The sequence below is a fragment of the Wolffia australiana genome, chromosome 18 (assembly GCF_029677425.1).
Source record: "Wolffia australiana isolate 7733 chromosome 18, ASM2967742v1".
In the NCBI taxonomy this organism is placed as follows: Eukaryota; Viridiplantae; Streptophyta; class Magnoliopsida; order Alismatales; family Araceae; genus Wolffia; species Wolffia australiana.
In genome coordinates, this window is record NC_135852.1 from 2,462,362 (window position 1) to 2,485,269 (window position 22,908).

At 37.9% G+C, this 22,908-nt stretch overlaps 2 protein-coding genes across 2 annotated transcripts; one reads left to right on the forward strand and one right to left on the reverse strand.

The window, feature by feature from the left end:
- The first annotated feature begins 583 nt into the window (after positions 1-583).
- LOC144714871 (U6 snRNA phosphodiesterase-like protein) lies at positions 584-4,611 on the forward strand. Its single transcript, XM_078589670.1, has 6 exons — positions 584-806; positions 2,509-2,589; positions 2,942-3,173; positions 3,286-3,382; positions 3,516-3,581; positions 4,372-4,611. Exons 1-6 carry the CDS (start codon positions 641-643, stop codon positions 4,567-4,569), a joined length of 840 nt encoding a protein of 279 aa, XP_078445796.1. The 5' UTR covers positions 584-640; the 3' UTR covers positions 4,570-4,611.
- A 12,089-nt stretch (positions 4,612-16,700) lies between these two features.
- LOC144715181 (DEA(D/H)-box RNA helicase family protein) lies at positions 16,701-22,637 on the reverse strand. Its single transcript, XM_078590085.1, has 14 exons — positions 22,596-22,637; positions 22,217-22,352; positions 21,557-21,680; positions 21,399-21,468; positions 21,032-21,094; positions 20,737-20,811; positions 20,501-20,620; positions 19,635-19,676; positions 19,476-19,550; positions 19,017-19,163; positions 18,799-18,936; positions 17,401-17,512; positions 17,087-17,175; positions 16,701-17,001 (listed from the first exon to the last, which is right to left on the reverse strand). Exons 2-14 carry the CDS (start codon positions 22,341-22,343, stop codon positions 16,879-16,881), a joined length of 1,305 nt encoding a protein of 434 aa, XP_078446211.1. The 5' UTR covers positions 22,344-22,352; positions 22,596-22,637; the 3' UTR covers positions 16,701-16,878.
- Between the last annotated feature and the right edge of the window lie 271 nt (positions 22,638-22,908).

Sequence of the window (22,908 nt, forward strand, 5' to 3'; positions counted from 1 at the left end):
TTTCAATCCTCTCTCTCTCTCTCGGTCTATACTTATCTCGTCTTTATAAATCATTCATCATAGTATGTGACGGCTGTCCCTTCACGTCACCCGTCCAAGACCCTCTGTCACCGTCATGTCACCAATCACCATTTTAAAAAGTCTTTCTAAAATATCATCTGTCACCGTCACGTCATCCCTCACGCCTCAGTCACCTTCACGAGTGACGTGACTGATGATGTTTGCCAATCCATCTCTCTCTCTCTCTTAATTTTTAAATTCCTATAATTCTGGATAATTCATTGAATTGTTGTTCCTCAAACCTTGAATTTTCATTTAATGTTACAATTTAATGTTACAATTTTATCTGATACCCATTCCTCACGATAATTGAATAACTCTAAATTAATGCATTCCTCGTACAACTTCTAATACAACACAAACAATTAAATTATTTGTTTATTGAGTAAAAATAAATCTTAACAAAATGAAAAAACTTTAGATTATTTGAACTTATTAACGTTAGTGTTAAGTTTCAATTAAGGGATAATAAACATTGGATTAGCGTTGAGAGGTTTAAATAAGCGGCTAACGAAGACTGTTCTTGTGAAAAATCTTGTCGAAATCTCGATCTGATCTCGATTTCTCTGTCGATCGAGAAATGGAGGCGTTGAAGGCCTCGTACGGATCGGATTCTGATTCAGACGATGCTACCGTCTCAAGCAAAGAATCGGATCGGCTGTCATCTGGAAATGTGCACAAGGTTGTACAGATCACTCCATTGCCGCCGCCTCCCGTAGATCTTTTGAATCTACCTGCTTCCATCGGTAATGACATGAATCTCTGTTCAGTCTTCTATTTTGATTTCATACTTTCGGTAGGATTGTATTCCACTAATCGGGGCTGCGAATCCGCGTACGTCTGGGTTTCCCCTACGGACTGCTTGAAATTTGGCTTTTTGAACGAAAATTAATTGCGAACGGAGTATGAATTTCGGCAAATTGAATGCCAAAAATATGAATAGTGAGAATCGAGTGTTTTGGTTCAGAGACGGATGACAAAAATTTGATGGACAGAGTAGTTATACCTCTTTGTGTTAAGTGTTCTTCGAACTCAGTCTCTCCCCTATTCCAGAAGTCATTTGCTAATTGCAAAGAGTTTTCGGATTACTTGGAATTTTATCTATCTTTTCCCGCCGATGGCTTCAAATCTGATTGCGAACAGATAATGAATTCCAACATATTGGATTTTGAGAATATGGATTCTAACGAGTATTTTTATCGCAAACAGAAGATAAAAATATGGGGTACTGAAAGTAATGTTTTTTCTTTTTGTTTAGGGCTCATCAACCTCTGATTCTCCCTTATTTTAGAAATCATTTGTTGATTACTAATAAACTTATTACTTAGCATCTGAACTGGTAATTATATTATCGGATATTTCTCATGATTTAAATATTCTTCAACCTCAGTTTCTCTCTTATTCGATATCACGTAATGCTGATTGTAAATACTTTTATTGTGACTAAATGTCTGTACTGCTTACAATTTTATCAGTCTCCCCCACACCCCATATCCTCCAAATCGAGTTTTGAACTAGATTTATTTGGGAACAAATTGAATTCCAAAAAACAAATGAAATCCAACAATCAAGTATATTGGTTCGGAAAACAGGAGATTAAAATAGGCCGGAGAAAGTAATTGTAAATACCTTTCTAGTTGCTTAGGATTGGGAATTCTTAGAATTTCACCAGTCTTTCCTCTATGAATGTTTCAATATTTATTTTTGAACGAAATCTACTTGGGAAAATAGTATTTTGATATGATATCATCACAGAAACCATCCGCACTTTGAACATCTCGCTTTGCACAGAAGAACCCCAACACTTCACCGCTTACAGTTCCACTGATGCCCTTCTTCCGCCATGAGAAAACCCTTCCAAGATGCATCTTCCTCCTCTTGTCTACCGTGCATTGGTGCAACTTTTCATCTCCCTGTATCGGCCTCGATTGGCTGTTAATCCTCATCCCATGGCGCCTGATATGGTGCCACGTGGCCCAATCTCTTCTTCTTCCTTCCAAAAGTAACACCCAGTACCGTATCAGAATTTCAACTATCATGTAATTTGGGACGGTAACAGAAGATAGAAATTGAATATGGACAGTTATTATTTTTCTTCGCTTGAAATTTTCTTCATCCTCAGGTTCTCTCTTATTTCCAGAGTCACTTGCTCATAATAATTTTAACGATTAATTTATAATAAAGAATAAGTATTTTTTTGGTTACTTAGCATCTGGACTGCTCCCAACCTAACCTATTAATGCATTTTAAACTGAGATAGCATGATTTTGAGAACAGTATCACACGATAATGTAAAGCTGGAGCTTATATCAGATTCAACGGTTAATAAGAAGGTAAAACCAGATGAAGCAACGAAAATGCCATAATTTGGCTTTTAATGATTCCCGAAAAATAATTATCGTGTTAGTTTACTTTTCACATCTGATGAATGTCTTGATTTGATTTCAGACTACTCTTCATTCCAGGCAAGCCGAGTTAGGAGTTTCCCCCATGTGGAAGGCTACTATGCACTCCATGTCTTCATTCCAGGTTTGGGTTTCTTCGGAATTCGTGATTTGCATAAGAAAGTATTGTTGAATAATCCTCTTTAATTCTTATTTTGAGGATCATTAATAAACAAGTTTATTACGGATCATTAATAAACAAGTTTGAGGATCATCAAATCTCCAGAATATTTATTTAAATCGAGAGAGAAAATATGCAGAGAATATATTTTTTCTGAATCAAGTCTTTAGAACTAATGTATGGGATATTAGTGGTATTGTCAAACAGAGAAGTGTGTGTCAGCTTGACGATTATTTCTCTATGCGTTGAAGTATTTTCTGTGATAAACAAAGGAGGTTCTTGTATTCAACTTGTTCTTTGTGGCTTGATTATGCAGTAATTATACCGGCTGTGGTCAGAAAAGATATCTCAACTTTTGTCGCACGAATTGCATCCACGATTCCCAATCTTTTCACCATTGACCTAGACATACCCCTTGAAAATCAGACATTTGAACAAATGTTGGGCATAGAGTTCCACATCAGCTTGGGAAGAACTGTTCCAATCAAAGTTCATCAAATCGATTCCGTTATCTCGATGCTACTTCAAAGGCTTCAAAATCAAAGACAGTAAGATCTTGTTCTCCAGAAATAATGTCATAAAATATTGACAATTCATTATTATTTTTACTCATTATCCAGTGTCTTAGTTGGCAATATCTCTTCGCACGTCTCTTAATAGGTACTGGATAGAGTTCAGTCGGTGGGAGGTCTTTGTGAATGATGAACGCACAAGAACGTTTCTTTCATTGGAAGTTGAAGGTTCTGGATTAAAAGAGGTATATCAAGCTATTTATGTTGGTTTTCTTATTCAAATCTAACGTCATTTTCTGTATGCCTATATCAGTTCCATTATATTTATGTTTGATTACCATGGTGAGAAAAGTTTTTGATCATCACATTCCCTTGCAGATAACGAGACAAGTTCAGGCAGTCAACGATGTTTATAGACTGCACGGCCTACCCGAATTCTATAAGGTCGTGGATCTTTGTCACGCCAAAATCTAAAAATAATTTAGAATAACTATTTATAACTTGTGGGTTTCTTGTTTAATTTTTGTTTAAAATGAAAAAACTATTCAAGTAATGAATCGCCCGGAGTTTCGTTTTGAAGATTGCATTTATATCCTCCAAATAACAAGACACCAGGGTTGGAACACTATATGGAATTATTCATCATCAACCCTGAAATCTTATTATCATCCTCATTGTCCATGTTTGGGCATGGAATGAATGACAGTTGATGAATTCAACCGATGAATGATGATGGTGATGATGACAAGGATGATGACATGACTAAATTTTCCATCTTATCTTGGAAACTGATGGATAATTCATGTTTGGGCTTGAATAAGTGATGCAAGGACAATGACAAATCACGATGATGGATTTCGATTGGTCTGATGGTACCTCTTGAAAATCTCTAATCTAGATTGGAAAAATCGTTGGATGTGGACGCTGATGACGTCTCCCCAAAACCAGATGCCAATGACAATGATACTGAAGACCAGTCATCATCATTGTTATTGTCCTCTTGTTATTGTTGTTATCGATGCCAACCCCTGCCAGTTATGTACTCTAGCTTCATTCATAAAACATGATCCATAGCTAATGTAGGTTATTGTTTTAGTGAATTTATTTGGCTCTTACAATTCTCTCTTTGATTTTTTAACATGAAACCTTGTGATGTATTGTTAAAAATTAAAAGAAGAAAATTAATCGATCAACACTAACCATGATTTGTTTCATTCTGGTGATCCCTAAACAGGATCCAAGGCCACATATTTCATTGGTATGGGCTCTAGGTGACATCAGCGTTGAACTCTTGCGAGCTGTCCAAGAAGAGCGAGGGCGGGTACACCTAAGCCTTGAATCACCCAATAAAAATATCTTTGCTTGTAGATTTAGAGGAATAAAGTGTAAAATTGGCAAGAAATCCTATGATGTGTGCAAGTTGTCCACCTAAGCACAAATTTATCTCATAATTTTGGGTGTTATCCATATTTTATCTAGAGAGTATAATTAGTTTTATTAGTTCATTCGATAGAAACGATAAAAAAATTAAACTTGACTGGATGCCCTAATTTTTTTGCTAATCGTTCATGCAGTCGATGACTCATGGTTACCTTGAAATATGGTATTGGAGTATGTTGTAATCTGTTATTACTTTTTGTTTGGTGACAGAAGAGCAGTATCACCATCTATAACATGATGTCACACCACCAAATCCAAAGCTAAGAACAATGCTTGAATCGAACCCATGCCAGCCTCACTGCTTCGGCAAGAATGTTTAGGAGCCTTCACTTGTTCACCTAGGAATGGACATATTAGTTCGCGTAAGACTGGACTTAGAATACCAAAAGGAATTATTCATGTTCAAGCGAGTTTCAACAATACCATTGTAACAGTTACAGATGTAAGGGGACGTGTGGATTCAAAGGCGCAAAAAGAGGGGATTCAAACTCCCGGTATTCTTATCAACACTTCGGTTTTCAAGACAGACTCTTTCAACCACTCAGACATCCATCCCTTCGGGCTTCTAAGATTGCTTGGAGGTTCATGATAGAGGTAGATTTAGGCCCTCAGTAGAAATTTAGGACATTGTATTATAATGAGCAGAATTACATCAGAGGTTGTAGCCATTGCAAAATGGAGGCTTAAGGCCTATTCAAAAATAACGAAGATGGGGCGCAACTTGCATTGTTGGGTAGCACCTTGAGGCATGCAGCCCTGCGCGCGAGCCTATGGGCAACGCGACTACAAGCGTGCCCTTGGGCAGATGCTATGCGATCGCGGGCCATCGTGATATGTGCATCCACTGGTCAGTCATACCACACATCTCGACGTCCACCCGCATCACCATTGTGCTCGAGGCCCATCCTTGACACTCTATGTGCCACTATCTGTGCTGACACCTCTACCGCTTTGGTCCTCATCGGCGCCTCGAGCCTCGGTACCTGCATGCCGTATCATTATCCACAAGGGCGCGCCGAGCGCCCCGTAGCCGTCAGGGCGCTCTGTGCTCTATGCCTTAGTCTTCTAGCAGAATACTACCGTGCCTCCATACGAGGAGTACTCACGGACTGTGGTACAGGCATCGGCAACCTAAGCGCCCGCGTGTACTCGGTCGATAGTGCCCGCGCGCTCGACAGCATGCGCATATAGTGTCTGCAGCCTCTCCTAACAAACTGTGGTACTGGCGAGCACGAGCACGAGCACCATGTGGACCTTGGGTTCAAAGATCATGGACATGCGTCGCCACCCGTGATGTGTGTGGTGTCTATGCTATGAAGTTGGCTTGCTATCTCGAGTCTTAGTATATGGAGCACCCTACACAGTTAGCACGCATGCCTCTGCGCAGGAATGCCGCATACTTTGGGGCCTTAAACTGATTGACACTGTTTTTTTGTAGACTAAATATTAATAGCATGTTTATAACAAATTTCAAGTAAATTAGACATTGTCCTACTAGTGACTGAATATTTGTTATGCATATTCTTGGGCCTGACTTGAAAGATTAGGAAATCAACTAAAAAGTTAATGAAAACAATTTTGAAATCATATAAACATGACTATTTATATCAACTACTTAGTTATCTTGCCTAAGTACCCCATAAAAGATAATAAACATTAACTCTTAAATATGAATTTGAAGGAGCTCTGACGTGCATACAATACAAAAATCAGGATACAATACAAAAAATTAGACCTAAGGCAGATTTTGAGCCAGTTAGATCTTCTTATGCATATTCATTTATACGCATGTGTAAAAGTCTATTACAAGTTACCAGTGTTCCAAAAACCTATATAAGGTGAAAGAAGCATCTATCGTCTTAAGTGGAGTACATGGTTTACTCTAATAATGTGGGCCCCATTTAAGAGGGCAGGAATAACAAGGGGATATTTTAAACATTGGAAGAAAGTTGCTGCAGCAATGGGACTGGAGTGCAAGAGCTTCCTGATTCAGAGAGTCGACAAGGCCGATTTTGCTTGTCGATGTATTATCTTTCTAGTTCATATATACTCTGTATTCTTCAGTTCATACATATTGTCTCCTTGATCTCCCTTTCCTTGACCTACCAACTATAATCCGCTAATCACACTGATCTTTTCCAGTTGTATATTGAAGTTCTAGATTATAATTTCCTTGGACTTTGTCTCATTGATAAGGCATATGACCAGCATCAGATCCATCAAACTTGGCTGATCTAGAGTTTTGGGGCAAAACCCAAAAATGTACCCCAACAATTCCAAAATTCGGCAATGGAGCAGATCACTTCCATCAACCTATGCTTGGATAGCTTCAAACAACCTATTCTAGTCAACCTAGTTGATGAAGATGCTCAACCTCCATGTGTGTCAGATCCAGCATAGAAACCTTGGGGCCTAGATCCAAGGTTAGATTCTGAATTCTGTCTTATGAGAGTTGATTTTTCCTTTATTCAAGGATAAACTTGATGATTGGATCATGTGTGTTGATCGTTTTTTCTGTCTGCATCCAATGGATGATTGAGACCAGCTGCATCTCATTTCTTTATGCCTTGAGGATTCTGCTCAAGATTGTTTTATCCATATAGAACAGGAAGAGGGATATCATTATTTGGAAAAAATTCAAAACTCAATTCGTTCATCGATATGTCATATAGTCTAAAGTTTCGTTGCAAGCTTGGTTTGAATGTGTATAATAATATAGACCCGAATTCGAATGCCTCGTAACTCAACTTCCAAAGATAACACCAGGGATAAAAGATAATGCTCACCTCTGCTGGTTGAAGCCTGAAATTTGAACTCAGGTATTAAGAATAATGGACTAATCTATTAAATCAGAAAGTGATCTTGACATCTTACATTTGTCTTGACATAATTCGCATTTTTATACTCAATGATCAACATTAAAACATCTTCAAATAGACTGAGACAACAACATCCTCCGAGACAAGTTCCACTTCACCACATTCGCCCCTCGACACATCAGAATGGACCAGCTGTTCCATCTCCCCCCAACATCATTATCAACCAACATAAATTTGACAGGCCAAGTCAAAAAATAAATATTAGATTAACATAAGCATAATTCCATCCAAGTAAGAAATATTGAATCTGCTATATGTGCAATGAAAAACTATTGCCGGGATGTTGATGCAAAAAGAATCTGAATCTCATTATGATTTTTGATAAGACAGACCCATCAGGAACCTGAAGAAGAATTGAGTTTATGAAGAAATATGAAACACTTATCTCAAGAAATGAATCAGCATTTACTGCTCAAATACATACACTTTTTTCTCAAGACCTGTACCTAATCATATGATTAAAATGTGGGGATGTAATTCAATCCATGAATCAGAATTTACTCCTAAATTGTGTACCATTCTTTCAATTTTTCTCTGAGTGCAAGAGGGAATTATTTATTTTTAAAATTTCAGTATATAATCATCTAAGAAGTCCAAAGTCCAATGGCTCTTTGTTTGATGAACCATAAAAATAAGAAATATAATTTATTTTGGTGTTCCTTTAATTAAAAGTCACCCTTCTAGAAAATTAATGTTGATGTTAATTTTTGTTAAGTTCCTTGCTGGGTTTGACCATTCAAGCTGGGTCTTCTTTCTATCCTCTTGAGGTGTGGATCTTGCTTCTTGATGGGCCATTTCTTTAATGTTTACGTTAGCTACAGCTTCACTTAGATAAAAAACTGCATTATATGACCTTGTTTTTACCATAAAATTGTAAATAAACCAAATAGTAAAAATCAATCCAAATCTGGTTACATTTAATGTCCTCTTCATCTTGATCTTGCACTAAAAAATGTGGTTAGAAAAATTCTTTAATCCATAACAGCTCCTTAGGAACGGTCCCACTTAGCGAATCATAAATTAACTTATGTTGTTTAAGCCTTCTGATTGAAGCAATAATTTTTTATCAATGGTGGGAACGTACTTATCATGAGCAACACTTACACTTGGTATTGAAAACATCTCTGGACTACAAGCTCTCAATTAATTTAAATAAATGCGTTTTTATGGTGAAAATACATATTCATTATATGGGACATTGGATCTCTTTGATGGAAATATATGTGGCCAGCAAGCCAATCACACATTCCACATCTCGTTCCATGTTCATTAATAGAACATATTCATTATAGAGCACGTGTGATGCGTAGAATGAAGTCCATGAATACATGATCGGACTTAGTGAATTATGATGATATCGTAATGTGGAGATCACCAGTCTTTAAGCATGTGTTCTAAATATTCCTATTCGAAGGATACGCGAGAAGGATATCGAAGTATCCGGATAAAATAGCACTATCTAGCCTCACTCATATGATGAGTATGGCCGGTCTCGTAGCCATTAGTGTGGCGACACTAAGGATAGATAGTGGGTGCTCTTTAGTGGAAAGAGTTCACTGAATTGATCCATACGAATCCCTGAATGGTATTATACTAAAGTGTCAATCAGGTTGATTCACGTCACGGTTGTGTAAGTGGTCCTTAGACTTGAGACACCAAAGACGTCTTGTGGACGGACGGTTGTACTTTGGCTATGGCCGACGAGTCTCTAATCATGGGATTATAAACGGTCTTAGTTCGGGTGCATCAAGAAGTACATGAAGGCGATTGAGTGGTCAAGATGGGATCGTCCACCCTCGGTATAAGAGGTGACAGCTCAAGGAAGACGATGCAACGAAGTCCTTGGCCAAGGCAGTGAAATATTGGAGAAGAGTTCTCCGATGATTTCCGAATGCATTAGTACTAACTCGGATGATCGATTAGGGTTTGACAATTGACCATACCCTGAGTCGTCCAAGGAGCATCAAGTGGATGAGGGATTATACATACACGGTAACTGATGATGAACAGGTTCCATTAGTGAGTCGATACACACTCCTTTGTATCTTCTAGGACACGAGGTGTAGCTTGGCACCCCACGTGTCGAAGTCTCAACCTATCGATTGGGTTAAATCGATCCGACGTTAATTAATTTATATGATGATATAGTTAATTGATTTGGATGGTCAATAAAGGTTATTGGGCCACTGGAGTCGTTAACTAGACTGATACATGGGCCTAGAGGGTCACACGCAAATGGTCTTTTGAACGTTGGAAGATATACTTAAGTTTTGGGGGTTTTTATGGAAAATACCCTCTTAGTATAAATAGGGAAAGGCCCTGAATGAAATTCACCCAGGCCAGAATTGTTCAGGGGCCTTTCCCCTTCTTCTCCACTCTCCCCACACCCTCTCTCCATCCCTGATGTGATCGGGACGACGTAACGACGCTGACAGAAATAGAACGGGGCTCGTCAACGAGAAGGAGGAGATCCGACGTGCCGATGACCGCGTGGATACGTCTAGTGGCTGCACACTTGAGCAGCTCGACTCGTCTCGCTCCGGGATTGAAGAAATCATGAATGAGATTCGTGCAAAGGTACTTCATTTTAATGGTTTTTGTCGATGCCGTTCGATTCGCAAAAGTCTTCCGCTGCGCATCGTTGTGTTCTGTTCATCCATATCTAGGCCTCTAGAACCCAACAATCTTCTCTAGGGAAAGCCACTAATTCAAATAAGTTGAGTCTATCTTTACATGAAAAACATCAAAATATCTTAAGCAACTTTGAAACTTTTTAGGTTTGACAAGTTACTAAAGGCACTCTGTCACCCATTATGCCACCAAAGCTCAGCCATTAACTTTTATTATAATTATGTGTAATATATATTTGGTCTAAACAAGCTGAAATGACATTTATAGAAATGAAAATTACAGTTTTTCCCAACCAGTTTAAAATTACATTAGACTTTGAAACCATCTATAACCCGAATTGATGTTTCAGGATTCAAGTTGGGAGTAGTTCTTCAACACACCCATCTGATTGACTATTTCAGCAAGTCACTTGCAGGTAGGGTCATCAGTCAAAATAGGAGAGTGAGTTGATGGCCATTGTTTTATGCATTCATATATGGGAACAATACCTCTGTTTAGAGAGATACAATGACATTACCGTATGTTGATATCTAAACTTATGGGGTTTGACTTACATGAATCATTATCCCTTTGATGTGTTGATTCATTTATTGCTTGCTCTTCTATTTCAGTTACTCACTAGCTAGATACCAAAACACTTTGAAACAAAATTGACCAAGACCCCACTGATTTCTCATCAAAAAGTCTGTACAAGCCCAACAAGCCACATTCACTAATTATTCCCTAAATTGGAATCTTCCTCTATACAAGGGTAAACTGATACTCCCTTTTAATATCACACTTATCTCCTTGGTCTTAAGAGAGTTCCATGATGCCAAAGTAGGGAGACACAAGGGAGTGCTTGTTGGGTTCCATGTAGGGAGTGGATCCATAGTTTCATGATTTCACATGATGATTTGCTCAAGTGTGAAGCCTCTCAATGTATCGAGGTAATACCCGGCACGTTAAATCTCCATTTTGATATAAATGATCCCCTTTATCAATCCACTATCATCATTCCATCATTCCAACTGTATCAGGAAGGAGGGGAGTGATAACATGCATTTTTTGCATTCATTTATATCATCATTCACTACATTTAATGCCTAATTCTCAGGCATATGATGCATGTGTTAGGTTCAGTGCCTTGGTTCGTCCATGAAAATACATTTCCATGGATGCGGAAGCGTTTCGATCGATTCATAATCGATCTTTAAAATAAAACATCGAACTTATGTTTTGGGGAACTCGTTCCACCCTTGAATTTGCCGCTCCGAGATTGTTCAAAAGCCATTCACACGTTCGGCCTCCAAAAGTATACACGCGATCACTCGGCGCTTGGATCTCCACGTCTTTCTCTTCAACTCTTCTTGAAAATCTATAAGATCTTCTCACTATGAAGACACTCTCCTTGGATGAGTGAAGTAGAGAGTGGCGAAAGGGAGGGGCTCTCAAATCTGACTTGCATGGGTGCTTGAAAATGAGAGCCCTTTCCCTCTTTATATTTCACTTAAAGTTTTTTCTCAAAAATCCAAAAAGTAAAATATATCCACCAATGCCCTTATGACCTTATGCATGTGGCCCTCTATGCCCATGTATCATTCTAGTTAATAACTTCAATGGTCCAATAACAATTATTGATCAAACTTATTAATTAACTATATCAACATATAGATTAATAAAATAAGGATTGAGTTAACCCAATCGATAGGTTAAGTTTCCAGCCCCTAGGTTACCAAGCTACACCTCGTGCTCAAGAAGATACCAGGTAGTGTTTTACTCTCTCATTGAACCTTTACCGTCATCGGTTACCGTATATGTATAATCCACCATCTGCGCGACTCTCGAACAACTCAGGGTATGGTTTATCGTCAAACCCTAATCTGTCATTCGATTAGTATTGATGTGTAATGGGGATCATAGGAGAACGCCTTCTCCAATATCCTCACTACCCTGGCCAGGGATTTTTCTGCATCGCCTTCCTTGAGCCAATCTTCTCTTATTCTGAGGGAAGATGATCCCCTCTTGACTACTCAATCATCTCCGTAAGCTTCTTACTACATCTGAGTCATGACTTGTTTGAATCCCATGATTAGAGGCTCTTAAGTCGTAGTCAAAATGTAGTCATCCATTCACGAGATGTCCATGGTGTCCGAGGTCTGTGGATCACTTATAAAACCATGACATGAATCAACCTGATTGACATTTAGGTATAATAACATTCAGGGATTCGTGCGGACCAATTCAATGAACTCACTATCTGTCCTTAGTGTCGCCACACTAATAGCCACAGGATTAGCTATAGTTATCATATACGTAGGATCAGTTAGTGCTATTCTATCCGGATAATTTGATGTCTATCTCGACTATCCATCGAATAGGAATATTTGGAATACATGTTTAAAGACTAGTAATCAATGTATTATGATCTCATCATAATTCACCAAGTCATTTCATGTATTCACGGACTTCATTATAAACATCACACGAAATAATAATGAACGTAATATTTTATTCAATAAACTTAAATAAACACGGTGGTGTGATTGGCTTGACGGCCACATAATATCCATCAGCATGTATTGTTGTTTTATGATATTTTATCTATTACCATGACATTTCAATAAATATTAATGTTTATGTTATTTGAAGGTTATTTTATATTTTATTCATGTCTGAACTTATCAAGATCAAACCATTTTAAATTAACCTCATTTATCATGTTTAGTTCATTCAAGCCTTAAGTGGATGAATAAGGAAGAAAATAAACGAAGAAGAGGAGTAGAAGAATCAGTGTGACCTTTTAATATTCCATCAAATTTCAAAGATGTCCAATTTTGACCTTTTAATATTCCATCCATAACTCATTTATTCAATTCTGACATCAATTGATTGGTTAATTTGTTGACTTTGACAAGATGAATCAATAAATGGACCTTTCTATAAATGCAACCTTCATCTTAAATTCTTCTAATTTAGAAAACTGAGTGTAAGACAGTGATGTCATGATTTAACAAATTTTCTTAATGACAATCAAATGAAGCCATAAAGTCAAAGAGAAGGGGAGGGGCTCTCCCTTTGTCATTAATTCCCTTGATCTTGGAAACTATGTTGAGTTTTCTTGCACTTTATTCATCATCTTCTTGTCGACATCCATCGAATTTCACCCATTCACATCCTCTCAAACATGTTATCCATCCACTTACTCTTCGTCATCATCCAACCGTGCCCAATTATAATTATTAATTATCACTTATATATTTATCAATACCTATCATTATTTCAATATCTCTACATTCATTAGCTGATAAAATACCACTTCTTGTCCCCTATAGTATTTCCTATATAAAATTTTTCAATAGTATTATTAACTGTTATTATCATTTCAACCTATAAAGAAACATCAGAATTATATTAATTTAATGAAATCAATTAGTTTAGTTCATGAAATCATGTAAACCATTTATTTATGCATGAAGTATAACTCATAAACTTATAATGTATGAAACATTGAAGGAATGAAATCATAAGTTGTATCACCACCTACAAATCCATGCTATCCTGATTCTAGAAATAGAAGGATTTTATATGAAATTGATTAATATACTTTTATTTACCTTTAAAGATTACTGAATTTCTCAAAAATATCAAACCCATAAAAATAAAATTTATCAATTCCTGCCTACAATATAGTGCTGTAGAAATACATAAACTATACAGCTAAAAAATTATTAATTGAGAGTTAAAGTTGAATTTTCTGAAAATAAAAGGATGCAATAACATTATTAGGGCTGATAAACATGTTCTAAGCAACTATTTGTGCGTATCATTTATTGGTATCTTTAGCTCCATGTTTTGTTACCGCACATTTGTCAATGTCAAAGATGACTCCCATCTAAAAATAAAAAAAGTTCCAGAAATAAAAATATGTTTCATACTGCTCTTTCATAGGAGGACGTTCTTGTGATGTGGAAATTTTAAACCATGAAGACTAACATGGTAATTATTTGATAAAAAAGTAATTACCTGATAAAATACTAATTTTTTCTCAATACTTTTTTATAAATTATATATCGTGAGAAAATGAGTTTATTTTGTAAAATGTATCGTCTTGAGGTTTATCATTGTTGAAGACAAGTACCCTGAACAGATTATTTGTCTCTAAAAATTCTCTCAGGTTCTGCAAGCTTGTGTGGACCACCTCAAACGCTAAGATCATCTAAACCTGTCACTTCCATGGGCGTGGTATGCATGGTTTCCATTTATGAATCTCTGGATAAGTTTCTAAATATTCATATGGGTGTTAGAAAGTGAATTCAAATAATCCAAGAGAGCTAGAGTATCTCTTGACAGTTAGGTGTGGTGCATGGGTTTCCAAAGAAGAGAAGGGAAGGGGGAAGTTATGAACAGGAAAGTTAAGGCCAGTTGGTTCCCTCTTAATGTTTTAATCATTTGGGATCATCCCTTCCTCTAGCACTGTCTATAGGCCTATCTCCAGAGACCAATGCAGATACCATAAATAAGACCTTAAATGATAAATAAATTATGGCAAAATGAATAATAATGGGAGGACATGGAGAGTCATGATGGGTCATAATGGATGAGGCCCACTGTTGGACTAAAAAATACTCCTTTATGTAGCTTGGGCATTAAGTAGGTTATGATGGCACATTAATGGTGTTGGGCCATAATAATGGTGGGTCAGGAGACATGCATCAAGTGATCCACTCAGGGGGACTTTGGGGATCACGTCTATCTATCCTCTCTTAAAGTTTTGAAGCTGGTGTTAGTTTATTCTTTTAGTAAAAATGTAGACTAATGACGGCAAGGCATCCTTCAAAATTAGAGTTATTTTAGGACTCAAGATCTCTAGATCCTAACTCAAAGCGACTTCCATAACTTCTCATGTTCTAAATACAAGACATCATACCTAAAATCATTTCTGATATGAATCCATCTCCAGTTTCATTTAAAAGAGGAGTGGAAGGATTTACATAATATACAAGTTTATGTGGACTCCCTTTTTTACTCCTTTCCTGAGCTGTTGCAGGGTGAGGGCTGTACTCTCTCAAGTTCATCACATGGGTAAGTATGGAGTTCTTTATTTTATTTTTCCAATGAGCCAAAAAATATAAAAAGTTGGCAGAACCGAATAAAAGCTCTTTATTAGGAGGAACTTCAGTTTGTAACAGGAAGTTTTATTCCCTTTTAAGAACCAGAAGTTCCTTTTTTCTTAAGATTGAAACTCTCTATTCTTTCATCAGCTTAGTTGAGCGTATCCCAAAAGAAAAGCACATAACTAAGAGAGTCAAATGTAAAGAAAAGCTAGAAAGCCAATCCTTTGAAGGGGACATTTCCGCTCATTCTTTTAAACCATCTTGGAATTTTATCCCCTTTTAAAAAGTTATTGTTAGATATATTAGATTATCTCAGCTATCATCTTTTTTACTATTTACTTCTTTTACATCAATGATTAATTTTCACATATCATAATTTAAATATAATTTTCCAATATATATGTTTATAATATAAAACCCCAAATACAATTATAGAAAAACATGAGTATAGTTAATTGAAAGAAACTGAGATAGAAACCCCAAATTCCACGCTCTTTTAAGCTATACCTATACCTCTTTAAAGTCTAGTTTACTTTCAACCTAAATATATCTTATTTCCACTTAATATATCTTAAATATAACTTTATTTCAATAAACTAAATATAACTTTATTTCAATAAACTAAATATAACTTTATTTCAATAAACTTTATTTTGAATTTAATTACATTTCTATCCCAATGTTAAGCTTATTATATTTCAATTCTGCATCATTATTCTCCAATTCTTTTTGATGTACACAACCTAAATATTCAATGAATGTGGGGCTTCTTCAACTCTAATCCAAATCTTGCAAATACTTCTATCGTTCTAAACATTCAGATTCTACTATTTCAAAATACAGAAACCCTAAATATCTTTGTTCTTTCTACTCAAATACAATCATTATCTCTAAAACATATATTTAAATTTAAAGCTCTCTCGAATTAGAGTCCATATCATGTAGTGAAACATGAATTCATTTTGCACATGTTGGCCATTATTCTTGTTATTCTTATATTGATTTCCCGGTTTATTTATTTGTCAAGTCTTGACAACTGATTGTGGAGATCAGATAAAGTTAGAGATTACCTGATGGATATTGAATCACCAAGAGAATTTTGAAGATTTTATCAGATTAATAATCCTCTCCTAGTTTATATTTTACATTGAATCCTTCCGGAATGGACGGCTGATATGGGCCGGGGTAGGAGCAAGAACACAACCCTACTTGATTATGCTTTGCTGCACTCCTAAATGGAGGGCTGTCCTATTTAAAGGAAATATGCAGAAGGAGAAAATGCCCTAAAAAGACAGAAATGACAGAAATACCCTTCACAAGGTGCGAGGATTGTCCCACCATGTTTGTCATATGATTCACAGAGACAACCTCTTCACTAGACTGGGCAGATCCACAGTATTTCACAGGCGGATAGGTCTAAATATTTGTTTTGAAAAGTGCAAAGTATAAGGTTTATATGACATCAAGGGGAGGAGACATAACTGTGGAAAAATAAATACAAAGAACTAAACAAAGAATGATAAATAGAAATCTGCATTATTTTTTTTTTTGAAGAAAACAAGGAGATATCACGCAAAATCAGTGACCCTCCCGAAAATCTGCGTTAATTATACAGGGAGATTGATGACAAAATCGATCGATCAAGCAATCATCTGACTAATAACTGCTCTGACCTCTTTTTAAAAGGAATCCAACTTACCTTTTCTTGTTCTTCTTGTAGCCGTTTCCCTTTTTAAAAGAAGCTAACTGCTGCTCTTCAGTATCCTCATCATCATCCCTGCCTCTCCGTTTCTTCCGACCCGGGTTATCCTTCAATGTCTAGAGAGAGAGAGAGAGAAAGAATTGAAAACTGTGTACAGGAAAATAAGAAGCTTAACGAAGAAAAAAAGAATCCACAATTTACCATATGTGCCATCCTTCTGGCATCAGCCACTGTTCCCACCAGTTGCATGACTTCTTCTTCGACAGCAGGGTACTCCGGCAGTTTCATACCTGTTCCAAAGATTTAAAAAGAGAAAAAGTTCATATTATAAATAGCCACTACAGCATTTGAAAATATGGGTAAAAACTTATAAGGTGCTACTTAATCAGACAGTGGCATCTACCTATAATTGACATAGAAGAACATTGACAATATTATTTAAACTGACATAATTTGAAAAGATGGGTCATTATAAAAAATATATTAATGCAACTTCATCAACCAGCAACGTATACCTATGAGCTTCTCAATAAGCAGATACCACTCCACCTCGTATTGGCTGACCAATGACACTGCCAGGCCAGTTCTTCCTGCACGTGCTGTTCTGCCGACTCGGTGTATGTAGTCCTGAAGAATGCATTGTCAAAACTAAGAAACACTAACCTGCTAACAGATCTCAGGCACATTTAAAAATGCTTTCCCAAGGTTTGGTGAAAAAGAGGAAGGGAGAAGGAGAGGGAGAGATGGAGAGGGAGAGAGGGGGAGAGGGAAAGAGAGAGAGAGAGAGAGAGAGAGAGAGAGAGAGAGAGAGTGAGAGGGAGACTGACGGAGAGGGAGGGAGAAAGAGAAGCAGAGGCAGAGAGAGAGGGACAGAACTGAAGAGGGAGGGAGAAAGCGATCGAGGGAGAGGAATATAGAGTGATGTGTGGGGCTGGGGGAAGAGAGAGAGAGAGAGGGAAGGAGCAGGAAAGAGGGAGACAGAGGGGGAGGGAGAAAAAGAGAAAGAAATAGAGAGGTTGAGAGGGAAAGAGGGAGGAAAAGAGAGTGAAAGGACGAGAAAGAGGAGGGAGAGGGGAAGAGAGAGGGTGACGAAGAGAGAGGGTGACAAAGAGAGAGTGAAAGGACGAGAAAGCAGAGGGAGAGCAAAGTGAGAGGGGGAGGAAGAGGAAGCAAGCGAGCGAGAGAGAGAGAGAGAGAGAGGATGTGGAGGAGGGGGATAGAGAGAAAGGGAGGGAGAGAGGGAGAGAGTAAGAGGGAGGGAGAAGGAGAGAGATTGAGAAAGAGGAGGGAGAGAAAGAGAGAGAAACGGAAAGGGAGGGAGAGAGGAAGAGGAGGGATGTGGGGAGGTGGAGAGGGAGAGGGAGAGGAAGAAGAAAGAGTGAGAGAGAGGGAAAGGGAGGGAGAGAGGGAGAGGGAGAGGGAGAGGGAGAGGGAGAGGAAGAAGAAAGAGCGAGAGAGAGGGAAAGGGAGGGAGAGAGGGAGAGGGAGAGGGAGAGGAAGAAGAAAGAGCGAGAGAGAGGGAAAGGGAGGGAGAGAGGGAGAGGGAGAGGAAGAAGAAGGAGCGAGAGAGAGGGAAAGGGAGGGAGAGAGGGAGAGAGAGTAAGAGGGAGAGAGAGAGAGAGAGAAAGAGAGAGTAGATAGAAAGTGTAATGGAGATCAGAGACTCATATGTAGAGACAGAAGACGAAGATAAGAGAGAGAGTGGGGATATCTAGAGAGAGGTAATCAGCTAAAAAGACAGATAGAGATAGGACAGAGGCTAAGACAGACATAGAGATAGGATAATATTAACATTTTAGATATATAAGGAGAGACAGAGATATCTAGAGAGAGAGATCGTTCATTTGCGCAGATAGATAGACAGAGAGAGAGAGAGAGAGATAAAAAGGACGAAGGGGGGAGAGAGTGTTGACCTTAGAATTTTCGGGGATGTCATAGTTTATCACAAGGTCGACCTGTGGTATGTCAAGACCTCTGCTCATTAGACCCGTGCAAACAAGAATATCGCACTCCCCAGCTTTGAACTTGTTAAGAGCTCCCAGTCTCTTTGCCTGAAAATGAAATAAGACACATGAACAAAGAAGAAATAAAATAAAAAATTAAAAATGAGAGAAAAGGAATTGGGATAGACCTGACTAAGCTGAGAACTAATCGGGATCGCTCTCATTCCCAGGTTTCTAAGCATAAGGGCGATCACACGAGTTGAATCACACGTGCGAGTGAATATCATGGTCAAACTCCCAGGCATTTGGGTCAAGATATAAACCAAGTAACAGTCCTGTAAATTTATAAGAAATTAATAAGAATGAGTTATTACAGCACAGGCAAATTCAAAGAAGGATGATTCAAGATTACATGGACATATAAGGAAACATCAAATAATGAAAGGGCTGCGAACCCTTTCTTTTGGAAGTATGGTCTAACATGTAACTTAATGAAAAGACAACTATGCACAGACAAGGGAATTCTTAGCATTGATTTTTCATTTCTTGGCGTTGAAGCATGTCATTAAATTACATTCTCGTGTTCTTAATTTGTGTTCTTGAGAAGGAAATACGAAGCTTAAGATTGAGTTGCATGAAAACAAGACCTTGTACTTGGCAGGGACCAGGCGAAACTGTTGCTTCAGTGTTTCAACTGTAGAGTATTTTGATGAAGCTTCAACCTGAAATCATCAAGCACTGACTAAAGTTCTTATTCATCCGGTAAATGAGACTGAAAGATCAACTATGAAGACTAGAGACCACACCTTCACGGGATTTCTGAGGCATGCTCTTTGAAGCTTCTTCACCTGAATTAAAACAAATTTTCAGCATGGTGAATGGTATGGAGATTTTTTTCTAGTTTTTCAAGTGTCAATTTTGGGCAAGGTCATTGGATTCAGGATTAACAACGATGCGGACAAGATGAAATTTTTGTATCCCCCCATGCAGGAAAGGAAGAGACGAAAGTTTTGTCCAAGCACAGGAACCCATGACATCATCTTAAGGGAGGTGGGATTGACTGTTTGCTGTCCCAGGATGAACTCATCAATGTCAGCCAGACAAGATCGTAGTTCATTGTCACAAGCTTGTCTGATGATGCCCATTCTATCACCATTACCATATTCAGATAAACATGACTATGACCATGATGGTCTCATCATCCTCACAGTCATCCTGGCTCAGATGAATGACGATCACATCATCCTAATCAAGACATCTTGAAAAAGGATGAGAAACATGCGACAATGAATGTGGGAGGAAATTCGTCCCTCTATTGCCATTATGACGATGACAATTTCGTCATCATCATCTTTGTTGCTAACAAGTGAGGATAAAATGATGGATGACTGCGTGGACAGAAAAATTAGTTGTCATAGCCGTCATTGTTGAGGACGAAAAACACTGCACAGGACAGAAGGCAATCCCAGGACAGGACAATCTTGGGACGGGACAAATTGGATGAGACAAAACATCCCAGATAATGGGCGTGGACAAAGGTTGCCCCATCTCATCATATAATTCCATCCTGAGATCAGCCTTAGGATTTTCATCAAAAGAAATTTATAAGATTCTGAAGTTTAGTATCGAGAAGTTTGTGCGTGGCCCAGCAGGTGAAAAAGAAAGAACTAACCTTGTTGGTCATGGTAGCAGAAAAAAGGAAAGTGTTCCTCTCACGAGGAATATTGCTCAATATCTCATCAACAGCTTTCTCGAATTCCAAGTTCAGCAGCTTATCTGCCTCATCCAAGACCTATCAAAATAAAGTGAAACTTTAAGAAAAAATCAAAATAAAGTGAATAGCACCGAATGGATTATGACAAGAATTAAGAGAACTGCTGTTATTAGAATAAAATTATTAGAACGTACCAAGTATTTTAATGTCCCAAGGCTGAAGCCTTTGGTGTTTGACAAGTGATCCAAGAGTCGACCAGGAGTTCCGACCTTAAAGAAAGAAAACACCAAGAAGTAAATTAACTTAATACACACGTTTCTGAAGAACAAAACTTCGCCCTGTCTTTGTATCTCTAAAGGCCTGCTTAAATCATATAATAGCATTGACCATATTAAAAGTATAGTATTACAAACACCAAAGCATATAATATCATTGTAAAAATTTAGAAAGATAATTAGCTGAAATTATATTGGTCTCCACCAAACATACCACAATGTGAGGTCGCTTTGCAAGACAGATGGCTTGCTGAACCTTATCAACGTTTCCTACAAGCTACACAGGATTAAAGAATTAATACATGTTGGCCGAATGAAGAAAAAGGCCAAATACAAAGATAAATATCAGATATTAGACAAGTGTATTGTCCTGGATAACAGTCAGGTATTAAACCAAACTCAATGCCCAGTAGGGTAGTTTGCACTGACATTTAATTGACGGGGTTAACAACTTGTATACTGATATATGACTATGCTGATGGCTTCCAGCACCAACATCAACAACAATATCAACCATCCTATGAAGTTGACACTTGACGAGTATCCCTAGCCAGAAGTACAAGATAAGCTTAGATACTCACCACAGCACATTTAACCCCAATTCCAGAGCCCAAGGCTTCAAATTGTTCTGCAATCTGTATAGCTAACTCCCTGAATCCAAATGACATTTTTAAATGTGAGAAAATGCAAAGTGTTTTAGTCAGCCATTGCAATGAACAATGATTAAAAAATAACAGACCTTGTTGGAGAGAGCACGCAAGCAAAGAATGGTTTTGGGTTTGAAAGGAGTGCTTGAAGAATAGGGAGAGCAAAAGCTCCTGTCTTCCCCGAACCTGTCTGAGCGATCCCAATGATATCCTTCCCTAAAAAGAGAGTTAACATGAGACCATGAAAGATAATGAAATAATCATCAAAATCGTTCGAACCCAAACCAGAAGTTAGTTATTCTACAGTTGATTAATAATCGAATATATCCTGTGCACATGAAAGTTGTGTAGTCTACGAGGCCACCAGTTTGCTAATTTGTGAAGGTCAGTAAGAATAAAACATATGGAAATTATGACAGAGGCGCTATTAAGCATTCATACACTGAGCGTAAGACATTATGACGACCATGAGACTCTTTGACAATCATTTCATAAGCGAAAACACAAGTTCGGAGAAGAAAAAGTGGTTTAAAAAGTGGTTTAAAAAGTGGTTATCGTCATAATGGGTAAGCGCATTACGTATTATAGTATAAACCCTTTAGTGATCAACAACTATAAGAGGAATCAGATGAAGAACATAAAATGTAAACAAAAAATTGCAAGGCCGTGGATGCATAACCACCCGATACAAGTGACATCAACAAATAACATACATAAAAAGAAAAAAAAAATCAGCTTTCTCATAGGGTTACCTTCAAGTGCATGAGGCAAGCTTTCCATTTGAATCCTGGTTGGACCCGTCCATCCAAGGTTCTCGCATGCCTCGGCAAGCTGCTCACACACACCAAGACTTCTGAATGTCTTCGGCTCATCCCCCATTTTCGTTTCCTGGAAATCTCAAAATAACCAACAAGTTACAATTGCATAAAACGAACTTGCGTATAATTACAAGTGAAAATTCACAACACATTTCCAAAGCCCAACTCAATCCTATACCCAAAAATTTTAACATCTTCAAACCTAATCAAACATGATACGTATAGGATTAGAGATAATCAGGGAAGAAGTAGAGATATAGAACTAGAGAGAGAAAGAGAGAGAATTAGAGAGAGAGAAGAGAGAGAAACGTACTCGGGGCGGCGACCGGCGGAGATCGGCGGCGATGGCCGGGTTTTGAATTGCTTTCTAAATCCCTACCCCGTATATATAGGATTAATTTTAATTTTAATATATAATAAAAATGCGACTTAAATAATGCGATTAATTTTATTTTTCATAATCTTCGCGGACGGATGACGAACGGAACGGGAAGGAATATGATCCGTCATCAGCCTTCAGTCCTTGATAGAGAAGGACACGGCATGACCGAAGTTCTCGTCAGACCGGGCCGAACCAGACCGTTGGTCAGCCTTTTTTTGGGCTAACTGAACGTTTTTGTACGGAT

What these genes read in the sequence shown, in the direction of transcription:
- LOC144714871 (XM_078589670.1), top strand. Translation starts at nt 641, where the DNA reads ATGGAGGCGTTGAAGGCCTCGTACGGATCGGATTCTGATTCAGACGAT. An exon ending in GAATCTACCTGCTTCCATCG is followed by an intron (nt 807 to 2,508) that starts GTAATGACATGA and finishes ATTTGATTTCAG; the next exon opens with ACTACTCTTCATTCCAGGCA. An exon ending in AAGGTTCTGGATTAAAAGAG is followed by an intron (nt 3,383 to 3,515) that starts GTATATCAAGCT and finishes ATTCCCTTGCAG; the next exon opens with ATAACGAGACAAGTTCAGGC.
- LOC144715181 (XM_078590085.1), bottom strand. Translation starts at nt 22,343, where the DNA reads ATGGGGGATGAGCCGAAGACATTCAGAAGTCTTGGTGTGTGTGAGCAG. An exon ending in CTTGCCTCATGCACTTGAAG is followed by an intron (nt 21,681 to 22,216) that starts GTAACCCTATGA and finishes CTCTCTTTTTAG; the next exon opens with GGAAGGATATCATTGGGATC. An exon ending in ACATCCCCGAAAATTCTAAG is followed by an intron (nt 17,513 to 18,798) that starts GTCAACACTCTC and finishes TGCATTCTTCAG; the next exon opens with GACTACATACACCGAGTCGG.